Genomic DNA, 17,056 nt, shown 5'->3' on the forward strand with positions numbered 1-17,056 from the left:
TCTCTGCACTTACTTCCTTTTATTGTTTAAAACATATTACATCAGGCATTCTTTTTTACATAACACTAACCTTAAGTGTTTGAAAAATATTAGAGTAAATCTTACAAAGCAGGTTACTGGAAATGTCAGAAAAGCAGACATTTGTGTAACTTCACAAAATTTCAACTGTGGTCGTGCATTTTATTATTAAATATTTGAAAGACCAATTTGAGTATTTACACTTAACCTTTGTACATCCGTATTGAGCTCCTGTAGTTATTTTATCTAACTTGACTGACAGTATAGCACAAATGGCAGTGTTTATTTTGTAAATGAAAATTTACTGTTTGTAAGAGTGAAACTTCCTAGTAGAAGGGTTACAATAAGCTGTGCTGGTGTTTGATTGAGTTTTGGACAGCTCCAATTTTATGTATATGATAGTTAGCAATCTGCGATTTGCCTTCACGAAAAGTATTAAGCTAGCATGGAGATTAATAATTTGTTTGTTTTAGAATTATATATAGTTGATTTTAACAGGATTAATTGAACTATTGAGCATGATTGTGATGTGATAAAATCAATCTTCAGTCACAGTTACATCGAAAGGTGCATTTTTCACTGGAAAAAAAATGTGAGAATTAATTTTACAATATCAAAACAAACAGGTGCTAAAATAGAAGTAACTGTTTTGGCACCAAAATAACATTTCTCTGGATTAAAGTTATTTTGCTGCACAAATCAATTGCTAATATTGTCTAATTCAATAAAGCTCCTTATAGTATATTAATTTAGGCACAAATACATGAATGTGATTTAAGTGTTTCTTGGAATATAAGATGCTCAAAGTGAGGAATATATGAGCGGAGAATGTAATATGTAATTGACTGATAAGCAGATCCAATGATTAGAAAATAGGATTTGCTCATTGCGCAGTTTTCTGTTACTGCCTTTCCTCTCGGCATATCCCCACCTTTCAACTGGTAAAAAATTGTAGGATTGACAACAATTTATATCAACTGGCCTCTTTAATATGAGATCAAATGGCTTTAGGTTATACATGTACCAGATAGAAGATGCTAGATCCAGGTTGCAGAGTTCCACTTTCTACCTTGTTTTAGGCGTCAAATACAACTGAATTGAAAAGTGTAAAAACCACAAATTAAAGAAAATGTATAGCTAAAATACTTTAGGGAACCTAAATTTCAATAAACAAGGAAGAACTGGACAACATACATTGTCATATCAGTTTGTGTGAAAGTTCTAAAGGCTATTCTAACTTTTAGCAGTCACAAGCACCAACTCTACGTCAAGAAAAAATGTAAAGAGAACAGCCACCTGAAATGGACATTCCTTTCCCTTGAATATCTCTTGGTTTATATCCGTGGACAAAACCATAATACAAAAATATTAAAAATACAGAAAACATAGTCAAGCTATTGCCCGCTTTTCTGAACCAATTAATCACAACTTACTATCCTCAAGTTCTATTGACGTGATTCACTTTAGAGTTGAAGTCAGATTTAAATTAAGAAAAAAAAGACAGCATACTACAATCAAGATTACTAACACTAACACAGAACGCATTACTGTTTTTATAAAACAAGCTGACCAAGAAACATCATAATATTTAATAACATACAAGAAAAATAATTAGTAAAGCAGAAAACTGGGCCATAAAAAGAGAATTCTAGAAAGAAAACTGTTGGGATTGAATGTAATCGACCAACTATTCTGTATTGGATCTGATCTCTCTCTCTCTCTCTCTCTCTATATATATATATATATATATATATATATATATATATATATTTGATTAATCTCTACTCAGAAACAGAATTAGTTTTCATTTCTTTCCTCTCCCTTCTCTTGCCCCTCTTACAAAGGTATGTGTGAACCAAAAGAGAGGAAAGTAACGGGCTAGTGGTTGGAGGCACAAATAACAAACAGTTGAATTTACTACTTAAAATATATTCAGATAAGTAAAACTGTGCTCTCAAGGATACTGATTAGAGTGCTCATTTTCTCTCAAGTTTTCCTTATTAAGGAAACAATAATGAAAAAAAGAGGTTTTGTGGGAAGTTGACAAGCACAAGTCCGTAAGCTAAAGAGAATATTATGAGGGTTAACTCAATGTACAAAGCATCAATAATAATATTAAAAGGTGATCTCTACTCCAAAAACTCACCATTTTTTGAAGTCAGTAGTTTTTTTGATCTACAGTTTTAGTATTTTGTGCGGCCGAGGTAGAGTCATTTTCTTGTGAACCTGGAAGAAGAATCTGCCCTATTGACTTCCACAATCTTTTAGATAAAGATCTTTGTAAACTACCAGTGCTCGAAACAGATGATGGCTCAACTTGTCTAGCTGAAGCAGGATTGAGGTTAGACAACCTGAATGCACCCAAGAGTTTTTCTGGAAGCTCTGATTCAACTTGGCTCTCAATAAGGAAAGCCAGATCAATAGTCAAAGTTGTCACATAACCAAATGCCAAATGAACTATAGCAGTTGCTACCATGGAAGACCCAATATCAATATCTACTTCTATGTAATTCTCTGCCACACAAAATTTACAGGAAAGGGCTCGACCAATCAGGCATATTGCTTGCTCCCCAACCGCTTTTTTCACAATCCAAGGACCATTGACAATGTTGGCAATCATCTTAAGCCTTGAGTTTCTGAAATCATCATCTCCTTTCAAGAACTTTTCGATCAAAGAGTCCCCAGTAATAGGCTCTATGTTGGTAAAATATGCCACCACACTGTAATTATCCTTGGTTGGGAGTTGCATATTGAAGGCCCACACAAAAGGTTTATCACCAGCTGGAAACTCATTATCAATGACCTTCCTAACTCTACTATTTGAATGCTTCAATATCTCGCCCGTTTTCACCGAACTTTTAATCCAATCAAGTCCAATAGGCTTGAGCAGATAATCACCGGCAGGAATCTTAACCTTTGTCTTAAAATACTCAGGACCTCTAACCTTGAATGCAGCTCCAGGAGGTAAAGCCCAACCATTTGAACAGTTATTTGGATCAAGAAGTGGAATGGATCCTTCAGATTTTATTCTATCTATCCATTCAGATTTCTTTGGATCACCAGGCCCGGCCATAATGTTTACTGCTTCCAAGTAATATACAATACAAACTTACACTCTGCAACATAAAATACAAGGTATATGATGTATTTGTACGTCAGCAGTCATAAGAAACTGCAATATACATGCATAGAGTAAAATAGATATTCATTCCATATTGGCTGATGACCAGAAACAAAGAAGTGGATCACCTAGAAAGCTTAACACCGACAGTCATGACGGAACTTCCTGAATATTTTACTTACCTATTTAGATACCGTTGAAAATCATGTCTTTCTTCAAACTTGTACGTGGTATAAGTAGAATAAATTGAACTGTAGGAACCTCTTAAACTTTTGGGGGATGAACCCACGATTGGACGAAAGATAAAGATTAATCTTTTAAATAATTGAGAAGCATTTAAGAGACTAACTTCTTCCGATAAATATTTTCCATATACATAAACTTGAAGATCAAACTCTTGACAAACATGCTTAAGGAGAAAGGCTATTTGTTAACCTTTTAACTTTTTCTGCAGTAAAACGTTGCATCTTCAATGCAAGCTGAGTCTATTTCCTCTTTCCACACACACATATATGTATGTATATATACATATATACACACAAAGAAGGCATTGATTATCACACTGTTTCCATATTTCCATCACCATCATCCACATGATAGCAATGATTGAATTGAGATAATTTTATGATCATGGCACCACATATACATCTTAGAGTTGAGTAGAATTTGTGAATAAAATTATTCTAGAAATCATGAGGACTCCTATGATTGAATGTAGAGTAAACATGTGAAGTTTGATACGAAGTCTTGCTATAAGTGCAATCTCAGAAGAACCCACTTTTTAGAACTTCGTTAGCTTCAGCAACACCCAGATAGATATGATTTATTTAACGAAATATATGGCAATCCAGCTATAGATTATGACATTAGCCTGTAATTAGGTGGTTTATGAAGAAAGTGAAACCAATGCCGATACTTTTTCGAGCATGTAAAGAATGAATACATTTATGAATCATGTACGTATATTCCAAATTCGGATATTTAGAAATGCAAACCTGTATATCAAAACGCAGAAGATTTGTGAACCATGAGGAGCCTCTGCAGAAGCTAATTACATCTCAATTGAGATCTGAAATTAGGGTTTTGTGATGCAAATTTAGCATATATCTGCTTCAGGTATGAGGATCAGGAATACCTCAGAAAGAAAAGTTTTCCTATGGTGAAAGTTACTTATATTCTTTTGCTTTCTTCCATTCTATTTAACTTTTACGTATTATCATTGTCATTATTATCATTACTGTTATTACTATTAAGGGTTAAATTTTATGTTATAATTTTTTTTTTACTTTATTAGATTTTATATCTGAACTCACGACTTTAAATTTTGCTTGCGTTAATTAATTATCTTAAAAATATTCTACAAAAGTATTTTAATATGAAAATAGTTTACGATAATTTAAACTTCACTCCTCCTATTTTAAATTTGAAGAATATTTTTATTATCCAAGACTTTGTTTCGCATTTGATATCCAGATCGGTAATATGATTATTTGGATTCTACATTATACATTATTATAATCAACTATCATAAAATCATTTTATAAATCAATTATTTCAAATTTTAAAAGTTCAATTTTGATTTTTAAAGTTAAATATTTTAAATAATTATAGTAACTACGATAATTACCACTTAATATTTAATTAGTAATTTGTTCTTTAAAAGCTTATGTATTTATAATTACGATATTAGAAATCTGTTAACGTGTTCATTTGTATGTTACTAATAACTTAAGATTAAATACTGTTTATTGCTTGCTTTTTCTCATTTGGTCTTGAAAAATAATGATAATTTTCCATCATAATTTCCATATATATATATATATATATGTATATATATAAGTTTAAGGATGATAATAGGAAATTATCTACTGCAAAATCAAACAGATAGTAAAAAAATGAATAAAAAAACTTCGTTTTAAGCATCTGCATGTTACATGAGAGAATGTTATATCCAATTTAAATAATGTAGTTAATAACTAAATAATGCTGATAATGTTTGTTTTGTTTTTTGTAAAATTTAAATTATTATATTTTTCCTATGTAACATTTGTTTTTTATTTTTGTAACAATAGTATAAGTATGATGGTTTTAGTCACCAATAATGATGTTAAATGAATACACTGAACACAATAAAATATTAAAAGAATTGGTTATTCGTACAATGGTTGATTTTTACATTCAACAAAATTAATTATATGAAATGTTATATAGATTATAGATTATCAAAATAAAACTTCAATTTGGATAAATATCAATAAAAGTAACTATTAAATCGTATATAAATGTTACCCTATTTATCGATCTGACACTAAACAGGACACTTGTGCAGGCATATACGTAGGGTAAAGCAATAGAAAGAAGGTTCAATAAACATAAATCCGCCCCGCAGATCCAACCAAGGGTACCAAAGAATTTTACAGTGAACAATTCTGAATCTCTAACTGGGACCATCTCATGAGCAAGAAATATAATATGATTGTGACCTACACAAACTCTAAAAACTCAAGACAGGTTAAATAAAAAGGTGATGAAGAGAAGGCAACTTGTAGTCTCTATAATCCTCGGTTGTGAATCCTTATTCAAGCACCACATTTGTTGATGTTACAGTACCTGTTGGTGTTGTTTGTTGTTGCTGTTGTTGCTGATGTAGTTGATGCTGAAGTTGTTGTTGTTGCTGAAATTGTTGTTGCTGCTGCTGAAGTTGATGCTGCTGCTGCTGCTTCTGGGATTGAATTTGAAGTTGTTGAAACTTTTGTGCAGCCAAAAGAGTGTACATGGCGTGATTATTGGGATAGAATTGTTGCCCACCACCAAATGAAGCAAAGTGTCCTCCATTTGAAATGGCTTGTCCAGTCATTAATTTCAAATGCTGAATTTCTTCTTTTAATGCATCATTTAATGCTGTAGGCCGTAGAAAAAGCCAGGAATTAATTCTTGTAACAGAGAAAATCAGGATAAACTCTCCATGGACAGTAAATTTGAATTTTATTGTTTCAATCCTAAAATAGATATTAACAGAAATTATGAAATCACATTTTCAACCAGAAGAGCAAGTTTCAGATGCACGCAAGAAAACAGCCAGTCAACCAACAAAATTTATCTTACCAGCCAACATTACACAAGGAGGCTTTATCTTAAAACTTACGCATTAATTCTACGGACAGTCTTACTGATGTCACAAAAATAAAAAGCACAAACCTAAATTTAAGGTGAAAAAACAAAATACTTCATCAACTTAAATAATAAATCAAAACTGCTAGTAGCAATACGCAAACGTAGACCATAATCCGTTTTAGAATTTCCTTTAACCGTTTTGAAATAAATTAGAAGTTCAATTTAATTTAACCACTGTTTTCACACTGTTAATTACCTTCAAACTTCTACACATGCTACGGAGCAATCCCACCCAAAAACAGGAAAGTTGATCAATGATTTGGCTCAGCATAAAAAATCAAGGTAAAATTACTATATATCAACAAAGGTCGCAGGTCGTATAGTAGCTTACAATGTTTGCCAATATTTTTTTTAATCTAAAATTAGAAAAACAGGAGAAGAAAAAGATAGAGCAATAATCTAAAAAGCTTATAACAGTACGGCCTTACCATCTTGCAAGTGAACCTGTTGCTCCATCGTTTGCAACCGCAACTTCAACTCACCGTTCTCAGCATTCAGTCCGTTTGTATCTCTCTGCTCGTAAAGAGGCAAAAATACATTGATTATAACTCCTACTATTTGTTTTCAATCAGAAAGACATGGTAGCCGTCTGAAGGTTAAATATTTCTAAATAGCTGTCAGACGTTGCCATAAGTGGAATAGAAACGTACACAACATAAGATGAAGACCAAATAGGGAATACCTGCAAGAGAGTTAATTGTGCAGACAAGGATGTTGCGTCTGTTTGCAATGTCTGCACTTTCCTTTCAAGCTCAGAAATGTAACGCATCTTCCTTTCTTTTGATCTTGCAGCAGACTGTCGGTTTGCCCATATCCTATCACACTCATAAGGAGTATAAGTCATGGTTTTAAGTTTTTTTTTTTTTTTTTTACCTTTAATAAAAAGATTCATGGAAAGTGTTTTAAGTCAAGAAAAAATGACAGTATTCCCACTAATTTTAAAATGTAGGTGAAAATTTGAGAACAAAGGGGGGCAATAGTCCCCAATGGAAAAGGAATACAGAAATGTCACATATTGGAATGCTGATTTAGATTTACTAAAATAGAAAGGTGGACATGGTTCCTGCTCAGAAGAGCAAAAATGTACTCAACTTATTCCATAATATACATCAGCGACCCCACGCAAGGTAGAAAGATTAATGAAATGACAATGAAAAATAACAAAAAGCCATGCCTGATACTTTATTTCACAACGTAACCCTAAGAGAACTTCCAAAACCAATATTAATTCGCAACCCATACAGGTAAGTAAGCACAGTGGCAGATACCACTAAATTCAACAATGTAAATCACAATTTCAATCTAACAAAGTAATTGCTGCGCAACATGAAGCAAAAACATGGCTATTAGTTGATCTTAACTAATAACCTACAGACAAACCACGTAATTTCACCTACAGTGCCAAACAGCCCATAGATTTATAGCAACATAAACAAGTCTAGCAATCACGAGGCGCAAATATCATGCAGAAAACCTAAAGGTCACGACCAGAGAGGATTACTTTTTATATTTCTGTATAAAATCAATTCAGAAACAAACACTCGGTAAGAAAATTACGGCAGTTCCCATGTTGGACTAAAGCTGATGGAAAAAACCAAGGAATTGTCTTGTCCATGAACAATATGAGCCCATGAAGCACGGACAATGGTGTGTCCCTATGTGTCAGATTTAAGCGTACAACTTCAAAACTGTTTTTTTTTATTACTTGGACATGGCTGTGACAAATGTTAATGAGCGAAGAGGTAATTTTTTTAGTAGCTGAGTGGATACTATATTCAAGAATATATATTATTAGGAATGTTTTAATTTAATTTTTGTATCATAGATATCAAATCTCTTCTATTTATTGTATTAACTTCATTTTCTCAATATAAATACATTTACTTTGTCTCAAAAACATATGGTTTGAACTCAATGTCTCTGTTTCTTAGACTTCAAGAGTTTCTCCATTTCATCTTTCAACAAAACTATTTACTTTGCATTTAATTTTTCTTTTTCCTGCAATTCTTTAGTTTTCTCTGCTCTTAATGAAAAAATAACCCTTCTTGGCTCTCAAATTGACGGCATCTCTAACCACCGCCATCTATGCCTTGTTAGTCTCCTTTGCACTTCCCCACCATTGCATGTTTCTCAATTCTTGACAACACGATGAAACCTACCACTAAAGTTTGTGTAGGAAGTACTATTATGAATACAGTGAACTTTGACGCTTCCTTAATCATTTTTACTCAAAACATAATATGAAATTTCTATTTTTGTTGTAGTGAAACACATTTTCTTTTTTGTTGATGTTCTTGGTGCTGTGTATACTTTTATACTATGTATAAATTTATATTTTCTCTCCCTAGCTAATATTATGTAATACTCTTTATGCTATGCGTGGGTGGATCAAATGTTTATGCTACGCTCTTTTCTTTATTTTTCATTAATTTAATGTATTGTGTTTGTTTTTATTTTGTTTGACATTGTGGTAGAGTTGAGTATTCTAAATCCTAGTTCTAGTCAAGCCAAAGAACCAGATGATAATACTGAACGTCTACGGAAATATCCTACGAAGATAAGAAGTGTATGTTGTTCTTGAGGTGGAAAATATGAAATTAAATGCAAACTTTATGAAACTTTTGCTGGACCTAGACCGAAGGCACACTTATTGAAGATTTCGAGAAAAAGGAGTTAGAGTTTGTCAAAAGTAACAAATGTCAAACTTGAAGAATTTAAGAAGATCGACAATGAGACCAATTAGACAACGTTAAAGAAGATAAGTCAAAAACAGACTCTCATTAATTAATGCTGTGTCGAAGCCGAAAAAACAGTTTTTAAATTCGCGCCATTGAATATATGTATCCTTGCTCCATAGATATAAACAACGCCACCTAATTCTAATCCCTTTTGAGAATCAGTTTTTTCTTTTTCTGTCCATTAAAAATTATTTTTTTTGCATGAGACTACAAATGTCCCCTAACAGAAGAAAAACCAGTTAAAGCCTGATAGAACTATTTCAGAGAAGTTGTATATTGTCAATTATTCACTTACATTACCTACACCTAAACTTTCGCTATTTGACTGACATCAAATAAAGATAGAGAGAAAGGAGAAGAAGAGTAAAGGAGTACCTTTTAGCCCGCTTGGGATCAATTAAGGCAAGCTCAGCAAGCTTGTCAGTCGACATAGCCCTTTTGGTATCCACGCCGGACACGTCATCGGCACCGGAGACCAGCATCTCCGGCTGGATGGACAAATCCATGGAATGGCTATGCTGGTGTCTAACCCTCGGCCTTTCGTTACCAACGTTGTTATCGTGATTGTTGCTGCTGTAATCGTTGTTGTTGACGATGATTTTGTTGTCATCTTCAGGCAACGGAGGGGAGTTAAAATGATCCACGAGGGCGAGGAAGTCGTCATCGAGGGGGAGATCAGTGTCGAAGGTGAGGTCATCGGGAAGGGTGATAATCTCGGAATGGGCGCGTCTATGGCCCCTGTTTTTGATTGGATTATCGGGCATTCCGACGATGTCATGGCTGAAAGGTTGGGATGAGGAAGACGAAGGTGGCAGAGGAGGGGATTTGTTGTCTTTGTCTCTTTCCATTACCCTACACAACACTACACTACAATTCCAACTAAATCAAATTCAATAACAACAATGGAAACATTGAACATTTGATTCATGGATTAATTGATTGCTGAATCACGAATAACTAACATTGGTGAAGATGAAATTGAAAGGAAATGATGATTGCATTGTATGTATGGTAGTACCTTTGGATTTGATGGAAGATGAAGCGGAAGAATGTTACGTTAGATCAGAGATGCAACAACAATTGCTGACACCTTTTCCATTTCACATCACATCACATGCGAAAACCATAACACTATTCAATCAGATTGGATCATATCACGCACACATCACAACGCTCGTAACAGAAAAGATAGAGAGAGAGAGAGGAGTGAGAAAACTCAACCGAAATCCTATCAGAGATTGCAGGTTCTGTGTTAGCACAAACTACACACCAGACCTTCTCTCTTTCTTTCTCTCCTTCTCTTTTTATATCCTTTTTTTTTCTTCTATTCAATGTTATTGTCTTTTCAGATATCAATAAAATTATTATTTTTTAAATAACTATATCATTCAAAATAAAGTAATAAACTATTATATAATATTGATATTTGGTCCTCTAAATTTCAAGTCCTGTGGGGGTGGTCAAACCTCAGAAATATTTTAGTATTATTTGATACTCTAAACGCTTAACAGTAATGAGATTAAATTAAATTAAAATAAGGTATAATTTCTACTTCATTTACTGTTTTCTTTTTTTGCTGGAATAATTAAATATTTATTACATGTTTGGAAATAAAAATTAATAAATACTTAATGCTTTTACAAAAGTTATATTCACACAGTTCCTTTCTAATCATACAAGTGTTTGATGGAATAGTTTAAGTGAAGTAGTATTATTATATCAGCAACATATATTCTACACATTAAATATTAAATATACGACAAATTCTACACATTAAATACTGCCACTTTAGTATATTTATACACTGATTAGTTTTAATATTTAAATATAATATATTAAATACTTCATCAATCTAAGAGCATTATTCTTATATACTCTAAAGTAAACGATCACTTTAAACATTTATTTTAATTATCACCATAGTTTGAATATGGACAGAAAAATTGTTATTCAACCGAGACTCACTGTGTACGATAATATTGTGATAGTTTACTTTCTTTACATATTAAATAAACTACCTATTAAATATAATTGATATAATAGTAGAAAAGATAAAATTGAAATACGTGTAATTATATATCAATATTGTCAATGAGTTTAACTTCGAATGAAAAATCAATTATTGTAAGAATATCATCAACATTACATTTTCAAATTAAATAATAATATATAACTTTAGAAAACAAGACCGGGTTCAATTAAAAAACCGAATTCGTGTCCAGTCTACGGTAAAAAAATGCCTGTGAATTCAAAACCGTTGAAAAAGGTTTTTCCTTATAAAAATATTTAGATGTTATTTAGATTTTTTTTCTCTCAAAAATAAAAAAGTAAAATATCTGTAATTTTAAAAAAATACATACTATTTTCAAAGAATATTATTGTACATTGTTAAGCTTTAATGATATAGTTTTTATAATTAAAGGTTGAACAAACAGTTTAAGCAGTGAATCTTAAGCCAAGGGTTTACGAAGCACTTACAGAGAATAAATATAAATATAATAATACATTATACATCAACTTTGTTTTGTTTTTCTTTTAGGTAGAACTAGAATAATAAAACTTTCACTTTTGAAATCAAAAAGCAGATTGATGAATCTGATTCTCTGACATTCCTTTACTTTAACAATCAACATCCTTCACATCACAATAGATTATAATTACATTACTAAATATGTATATCATATATATACAGTGAATGGAGGGTAAAAAGTGAACTGATAAAGTCAATAACGCAAGAAATCCAATATAACTACACTAAGATTTAAATAGAGATAGGTTATATATATAGGGAAATAGTGCAAGTCCAACTTAGAAGAATAAAAACTCAACAACCAAGCCACTCTCACTAGAGTGACAAATTGTGCACAAACGGTAGCTGCAATTGCCATCAGAGATGCTTCATTCCTATTCAGAATCAAAAATCAGAAAATGTAGTCTGGAAGCTGGAGAGGGAATTGTGCCACTGTAGCTAGAAAAGGGTCTCCTTTTGGGTATGCCAAGCTGAAATCAGAGAAAAAAATGACAATGGCTAGCTCACAGACTAAAACAATTGAATGTAATTCCTTTGGAGTGAGTCAAATGCATGGTTTTGTTGCTTTCTGTGAATCAAGGCATAATATGGAAAACTTAACGTTTGGATGATGAATGCGGTTTAAGCTAGCAAAGATGAATGTATGCAAATAGTACTAAGTAGAGAAGTAGATGCCATTGTGGATTGGATGACACATGACAGACCTCAGTTTTGTGGAGCATTTCATGGTACTCTACCTCGCTCATCATGCACAGCATACCAATCACTGGGAATATATTCTCTCAAGTTTTATAATTGTAATGATCTCACCCTTTATTCTTTAAAACCACAACTTTAAGAGAGAAATATATTATACTGATAAATATAACTGCAGAGGATCCATTCCCTCGCTTAGACTTTCTGAACTCCCTAAATCACCTCACTTAGACTTTATACTTGAGATAAGTATAAAGTTTGTGTGTATTTTATGTACATGAAAAAAAAAAAGGTTCAACTAAACTTGTTACTTGAAATTTTCTCAAACAATTCACATATTCCTACATTGTCCAACTAATAATGGATGACCAAATATCTTGTCGCAAACAGTAATTAAAATAACAAATGCATACCTGCCAGGTATAAATGTAAAAGAGCCTTCAATGGAACCTGATGGCGTTGGTAGAGGAGTGCAACTCTGATAAACAAATTCTTGTCCACCAGGATGCAAAAGTGGATACTGCAGGGAGATTCACAATTCAGTAATTTGAAACTTTGACCACTTTATTTACCAATGTTATTTGGACTTAAGAAAATGAAGACAATTTTCTTTGTTTTCCAAGAAAAATATAGTTTAAAGACATTCTTCCAAGTTCCAAAATACGAATTATGAACCTTTATTACTTTTGGAAATGGAAACCACTAAATCAATTCAATTTTATGAGGTTTGCATAGTTGGCCTAAGGAAGACTCTATCTGCTCGAAAAATATAAGGTAAATTACAAGCTTAACTAAGCTAGGCTCGTCACTCAGATGCACTCGATCAATATATGCAACAAAAATCAAAACCACTAGACTTCGGCCACATATATTCGCTCATAGAAAGGCAATGGCAGCGTATCATTATGCAGTTTTTGGAAACTTCCATAATTGATTCACAACTGAAAAGGAATTTCTTGTTGTAAAAATTCAACAAACCAAAACACTTGTGGAACAACTGGATCAGAATCAATTAATTTAGATGAGTGAGACCTTGATCGGCTGTTCAATCCAAATTTTGACTCTGATATGTGTAAATCCAAGTGAAGTCAATGCACCTAAGGCCTAGGCACTGAAGGGCTACTCACTTCTCACAGCTACTATCTCATCCGGAATTTCAAAACTATGAATTCAATTTTAAAAGATCTATCTCCAGCAGCCAAGACATGAAATAGTCTAAAATGAATATTTACTAATATCATTACTTCAATAGAATAAAAATAATTGCACAGAAAAAGAAAAGGAAATTAAGGGGAAATTTCGGGAACTTATACCTGTCCTATAACAGCTTCTCCATTGAAATCCGATACAACATCATCATTAGCACGGATGATCCAGCGCCTCCAATGGAGTTGACAAGAGTTGAAGGACATTCCATTAATCAAACATCCTTGCGGTTCAAGGGACAAGCGGATCGAATAAGCAAATAAGTACTTTTCACTGTCATCTTGAGGATCAACAAACTCAGGGATAATCAATGCAGACGAGCGAACCTTAAGAAAAAAACAACACTTGTAAGTTTCCAATGAGAAAATTATACGCTGGAACTAAGAAATACTTGCCAAAATTTCAGTAGCGATGAAAATACGTGAACTGGAATATTCCATGCAACATCAATGAGCAGAAGTAATCATTCTCTTCCTTGATGCATAAAGACAACAAAAAGAAAAAAGGAGCTCCAGATGCAAACCAAGAAAATCTATCCTGATATATATTGTAATTATAAATATCCAAACCTCAGGAAGGCATAAGACAATCTGATTACGATATATATTCCCTGTAACCACAATATGCCTCTGCCAAATGCATCAACGACTACAATAGCACTAATGTTTTCTGTGCCATAAGATACAATGTTAATAAAGCAAGCATAGAGAGCGTTGTACTGGCTTTTACCTTCACACCATTAGTAACAGCTGTTGAACAAAAAGGGGGTTCTTCTGGGAAAAGATTAATGCTTCGGCCATATTCATTTTCACAAAGTTTGATGAAGCCATGTTCTAAACGGCGACCATGTTCTTCTAACCACAGTAGCATGGCATCTTGTTGCTCTTCACCATTCGATTCCTGATGTAAACTTATCAGATCTTGAGGTACACAAGGGATTATGTCTTTTTCAGAACGAAGTTTATTGGTTTCAACATATAGTTGACCGTTGGAACAATTGAGGAAAAACAATTTTCTACGGAGTGTGGAGGAAGCAGCCACAAGAACAAACTTGGATGTTCTTAAAAAGCTCAAGTGACGCCTAATCTGCTGAGTTTCTTGGATTATCTGATGTATAGGCAATAGGTAAACATTCACCAGATGACTATAGAAGGAGTAACCCCCAATTAGACCCAAAGAACAACCAAATGTACTAGTTTCTAGATTTGCTTTTACGATTTCTTGCCCATTATGGAAGCGATAAAGGATCCTCGTAGGAAGTGGCAAGTCCACCTTTAACAAATTCTCCAACATCTGAATATCAGCTTCAGTTGCCCCTTTACCAAGTGTAGCCTCAGCTTCAGGAAAATTATTGGTCAACCAGGTTTTTATCCTATCCCAGCACCTTTTCACACGCATAACAAGAGACCAAGGATACATTCCAAAAGCTTTTCTCCATTCTTGATAACATTCCTGCGTAACACATAGACAGTCTGATTTCTAGATGTACCAAAAAGATTATTTGAACTTTACCACACACAAGCCATATATCATCAAGAATCTTGAGCAACACAGAATCCATCATCCTCAACATGAAAGAAAGAGAACGATGCCCACTTTACATAAATAAACATAGCAGATCCGAGAACCAGCAAACAGGAAAGTCAGAAGTTAGTTTCATAAGTAGTGTCCACCAAGCTTGCAAGAAGTAAGTACACTAAATTCACAATTTGACTGGTTTAAAAAATATGGAAAGAAATGGAGGGGCCAAACCGAATATCATATCACCATGTATCATTGTTTTCATTTCTTTAAAATGAGGAAAGCACAGAATGGAGCATGAGTCAATCTATTCCACCAAAAGAACAGCTAGTACAAGACTCTATCATTCTACCCCAACATCACATCCTTGTCACTTCCACCCCACACGGCATTAGATATAAACCAAACCACCACAAGATAAACATGTTTTTAACCTCAGAAGCAAGTTCACCCTGTTTGGCAATTGGACCAAGTCAACACAACAAAGTCATTTTTCAACACACAAGAGAGAACAACAACAAGGACATAAAAAAGAAACACCCAATGGTGTGCCTGAAATTGGAAGACACAGAAACAAAACAAACTCTGACAAAGAGACAACTTCATCAGTTGACCCTAAAGCGAAACCAACCAATGACAAATGAAGGTGTGTTTTCAATACATTTATTTCCACAAGATAATTATCACCCAAAAACAGAGGCTAATGAAAAATGAAAGAAAATTAAAAAAAGGTGCGACCTTGAAAGAAGGGAAAGGGTTTCCAAGATGATCGATGGGTCGGGTCAAAGCGAGTTCATTGAAGCAGAGATTGATCCAAAGAGTGTCATCGGATGCAAAAGACCTAAGCCTTTTGCTGGCACAGGCAACACTGGCAATGTCTTCGGCTTCTAACTTCCCTAGTATTGCGTTAATGGCTAAATCTCCCACCGATTCCAACCCCATGGTTCGGCTTTCTCGATCTTAATCTCTCAACAACAGAATAAATTTGTTCCAAACTAGAACGTTTAAAAAAATTTATTTCACGCATAGTATTCACATTATAACTTTATTTTAGTTCATTATCTTCATATCAAAACATTGAAGTGATGAGAAATTTGTTTATTTTATTTTTTTATAAATTTTATACAAACTATTAAAAAATAATTAAATAATTAATATATTTTTATTATTAATAAATTTATAAATATATATATATATATATATATATATATATACACACGTTTCAAACATTATTGTCTCGTTTGTTTTTTAATTTGAATTTGTGATTTTTCGTGTATTTTTTAATAATTTAAATTATTTCAATGTCAGAAAGATATTTACCAATTCATCTAAAGAAATGCATATTTACTATATTAATTTAAATTTTTAATTTTTATTTCAAAATGATTTCTTTTATCATTGAATAACTTAAAGTGTTATTGATTTTAGATCATAACATTTTATTGCAAAACAAAAAAGTCACATTTTTAAAATATAAGATTATTTAAAACATAACAAATTATATAATGACTCTTTTACTACTAATAAAAAATAATTTTAAATTTAACTTAATTTTACAAAATTAACTTGTATGATAAAATTGAACTAATTTATATATTATAAATTAATCTTAATGGATATACGATTTCTAACAAATTATAAATATTTTATATTGATAAGTGGTCTAATAGCGAGTGAAATAATATGTTTAGAACAAACAACAAATTTCACTAAAATAAGCTATAACTTGATTTAGATACCAAATATTAAAAAATGGTATATGTAATTTATTTCCTTTATAGAAAATACACATAGAATATTTTATTTATAATGAAAAAATATAAACTAAACCCAACAACTGAAAAAGACTTGCAATTGATGAAATTTTATCACTCTAAAAATATTGAAGAAACTCATCATGAATTAAAATAATGCGAGTTGTTTCAATACAACATGAGAAGTCATAAATTATTTAAAACAATGAGAGAAAAATTTCATGCCTGTTATCAAATTTTTCAAAGTTTGAATATAAATGTTAAACTGGATTTTGATTCCATTAAAATATATAAAAAA

At 32.5% G+C, this 17,056-nt stretch overlaps 3 protein-coding genes across 8 annotated transcripts; all 3 read right to left on the bottom strand.

The window, feature by feature from the left end:
* Positions 1 to 695: 695 nt before the first annotated feature.
* Positions 696 to 4,443, bottom strand: LOC108340524 (protein ENHANCED DISEASE RESISTANCE 2-like). Of its 3 annotated transcripts, none has more exons than XR_008249037.1 (4): positions 4,135 to 4,443; positions 2,165 to 3,134; positions 1,213 to 1,314; positions 696 to 1,110 (listed from the first exon to the last, which is right to left on the bottom strand). XR_008249037.1 is itself a non-coding variant. In XM_017577979.2 (3 exons), exon 2 carries the CDS (start codon positions 3,089 to 3,091, stop codon positions 2,177 to 2,179), a length of 915 nt encoding a protein of 304 aa, XP_017433468.1. In that variant the 5' UTR covers positions 3,092 to 3,134; positions 4,135 to 4,442; the 3' UTR covers positions 696 to 1,110; positions 2,165 to 2,176. The 3 variants fall into 3 exon arrangements, 1 of the variants encoding a protein (XP_017433468.1); XR_008249038.1 differs by lacking the exon at positions 1,213 to 1,314 and having other exon boundaries at positions 696 to 956; positions 1,043 to 1,110; positions 4,135 to 4,442; XM_017577979.2 differs by lacking the exon at positions 1,213 to 1,314 and having other exon boundaries at positions 4,135 to 4,442.
* A 1,039-nt stretch (positions 4,444 to 5,482) lies between these two features.
* On the bottom strand, positions 5,483 to 10,348 carry LOC108340523 (probable transcription factor PosF21). Of its 4 annotated transcripts, none has more exons than XM_017577977.2 (6): positions 10,273 to 10,348; positions 10,070 to 10,141; positions 9,427 to 9,918; positions 6,996 to 7,128; positions 6,742 to 6,826; positions 5,483 to 6,040 (listed from the first exon to the last, which is right to left on the bottom strand). In XM_017577977.2, the coding sequence occupies exons 3-6, from the start codon at positions 9,897 to 9,899 to the stop codon at positions 5,715 to 5,717; spliced, it is 1,017 nt and encodes a 338-aa protein (XP_017433466.1). In that variant the 5' UTR covers positions 9,900 to 9,918; positions 10,070 to 10,141; positions 10,273 to 10,348; the 3' UTR covers positions 5,483 to 5,714. The 4 variants fall into 4 exon arrangements, with proteins under 4 accessions (XP_017433466.1, XP_052734000.1, XP_017433467.1 ...); XM_052878040.1 differs by having other exon boundaries at positions 9,427 to 9,913; positions 10,273 to 10,345; XM_017577978.2 differs by having other exon boundaries at positions 9,427 to 9,913; positions 10,070 to 10,343.
* A 1,338-nt stretch (positions 10,349 to 11,686) lies between these two features.
* On the bottom strand, positions 11,687 to 16,059 carry LOC108340762 (F-box protein SKIP16). The gene is made up of 5 exons (XM_017578329.2): positions 15,743 to 16,059; positions 14,213 to 14,935; positions 13,591 to 13,809; positions 12,691 to 12,797; positions 11,687 to 12,051 (listed from the first exon to the last, which is right to left on the bottom strand). The coding sequence occupies exons 1-5, from the start codon at positions 15,944 to 15,946 to the stop codon at positions 11,973 to 11,975; spliced, it is 1,332 nt and encodes a 443-aa protein (XP_017433818.1). The 5' UTR covers positions 15,947 to 16,059; the 3' UTR covers positions 11,687 to 11,972.
* Between the last annotated feature and the right edge of the window lie 997 nt (positions 16,060 to 17,056).

Source organism: Vigna angularis, chromosome 5 (genome assembly GCF_016808095.1).
Source record: "Vigna angularis cultivar LongXiaoDou No.4 chromosome 5, ASM1680809v1, whole genome shotgun sequence".
In the NCBI taxonomy this organism is placed as follows: domain Eukaryota; kingdom Viridiplantae; phylum Streptophyta; class Magnoliopsida; order Fabales; family Fabaceae; genus Vigna; species Vigna angularis.

Bases quoted from the DNA above. Each gene is read 5' to 3' on its own strand.
- LOC108340524 (XM_017577979.2), bottom strand. From the start codon at position 3,091: ATGGCCGGGCCTGGTGATCCAAAGAAATCTGAATGGATAGATAGAATA.
- LOC108340523 (XM_017577977.2), bottom strand. From the start codon at position 9,899: ATGGAAAGAGACAAAGACAACAAATCCCCTCCTCTGCCACCTTCGTCT. The intron at 7,129-9,426 runs GTACTCCTTTAC...TGAGTGTGATAG, and splicing joins GATCCCAAGCGGGCTAAAAG to GATATGGGCAAACCGACAGT. The intron at 6,827-6,995 runs GTATTCCCTATT...CTTTACGAGCAG, and splicing joins CACAATTAACTCTCTTGCAG to AGAGATACAAACGGACTGAA.
- LOC108340762 (XM_017578329.2), bottom strand. From the start codon at position 15,946: ATGGGGTTGGAATCGGTGGGAGATTTAGCCATTAACGCAATACTAGGG. The intron at 12,798-13,590 runs GTATAAGTTCCC...ATCTCCCTGCAG, and splicing joins GAGAAGCTGTTATAGGACAG to TATCCACTTTTGCATCCTGG. The intron at 12,052-12,690 runs GTATGCATTTGT...CTCTGATTTCAG, and splicing joins TTTACATTTATACCTGGCAG to CTTGGCATACCCAAAAGGAG.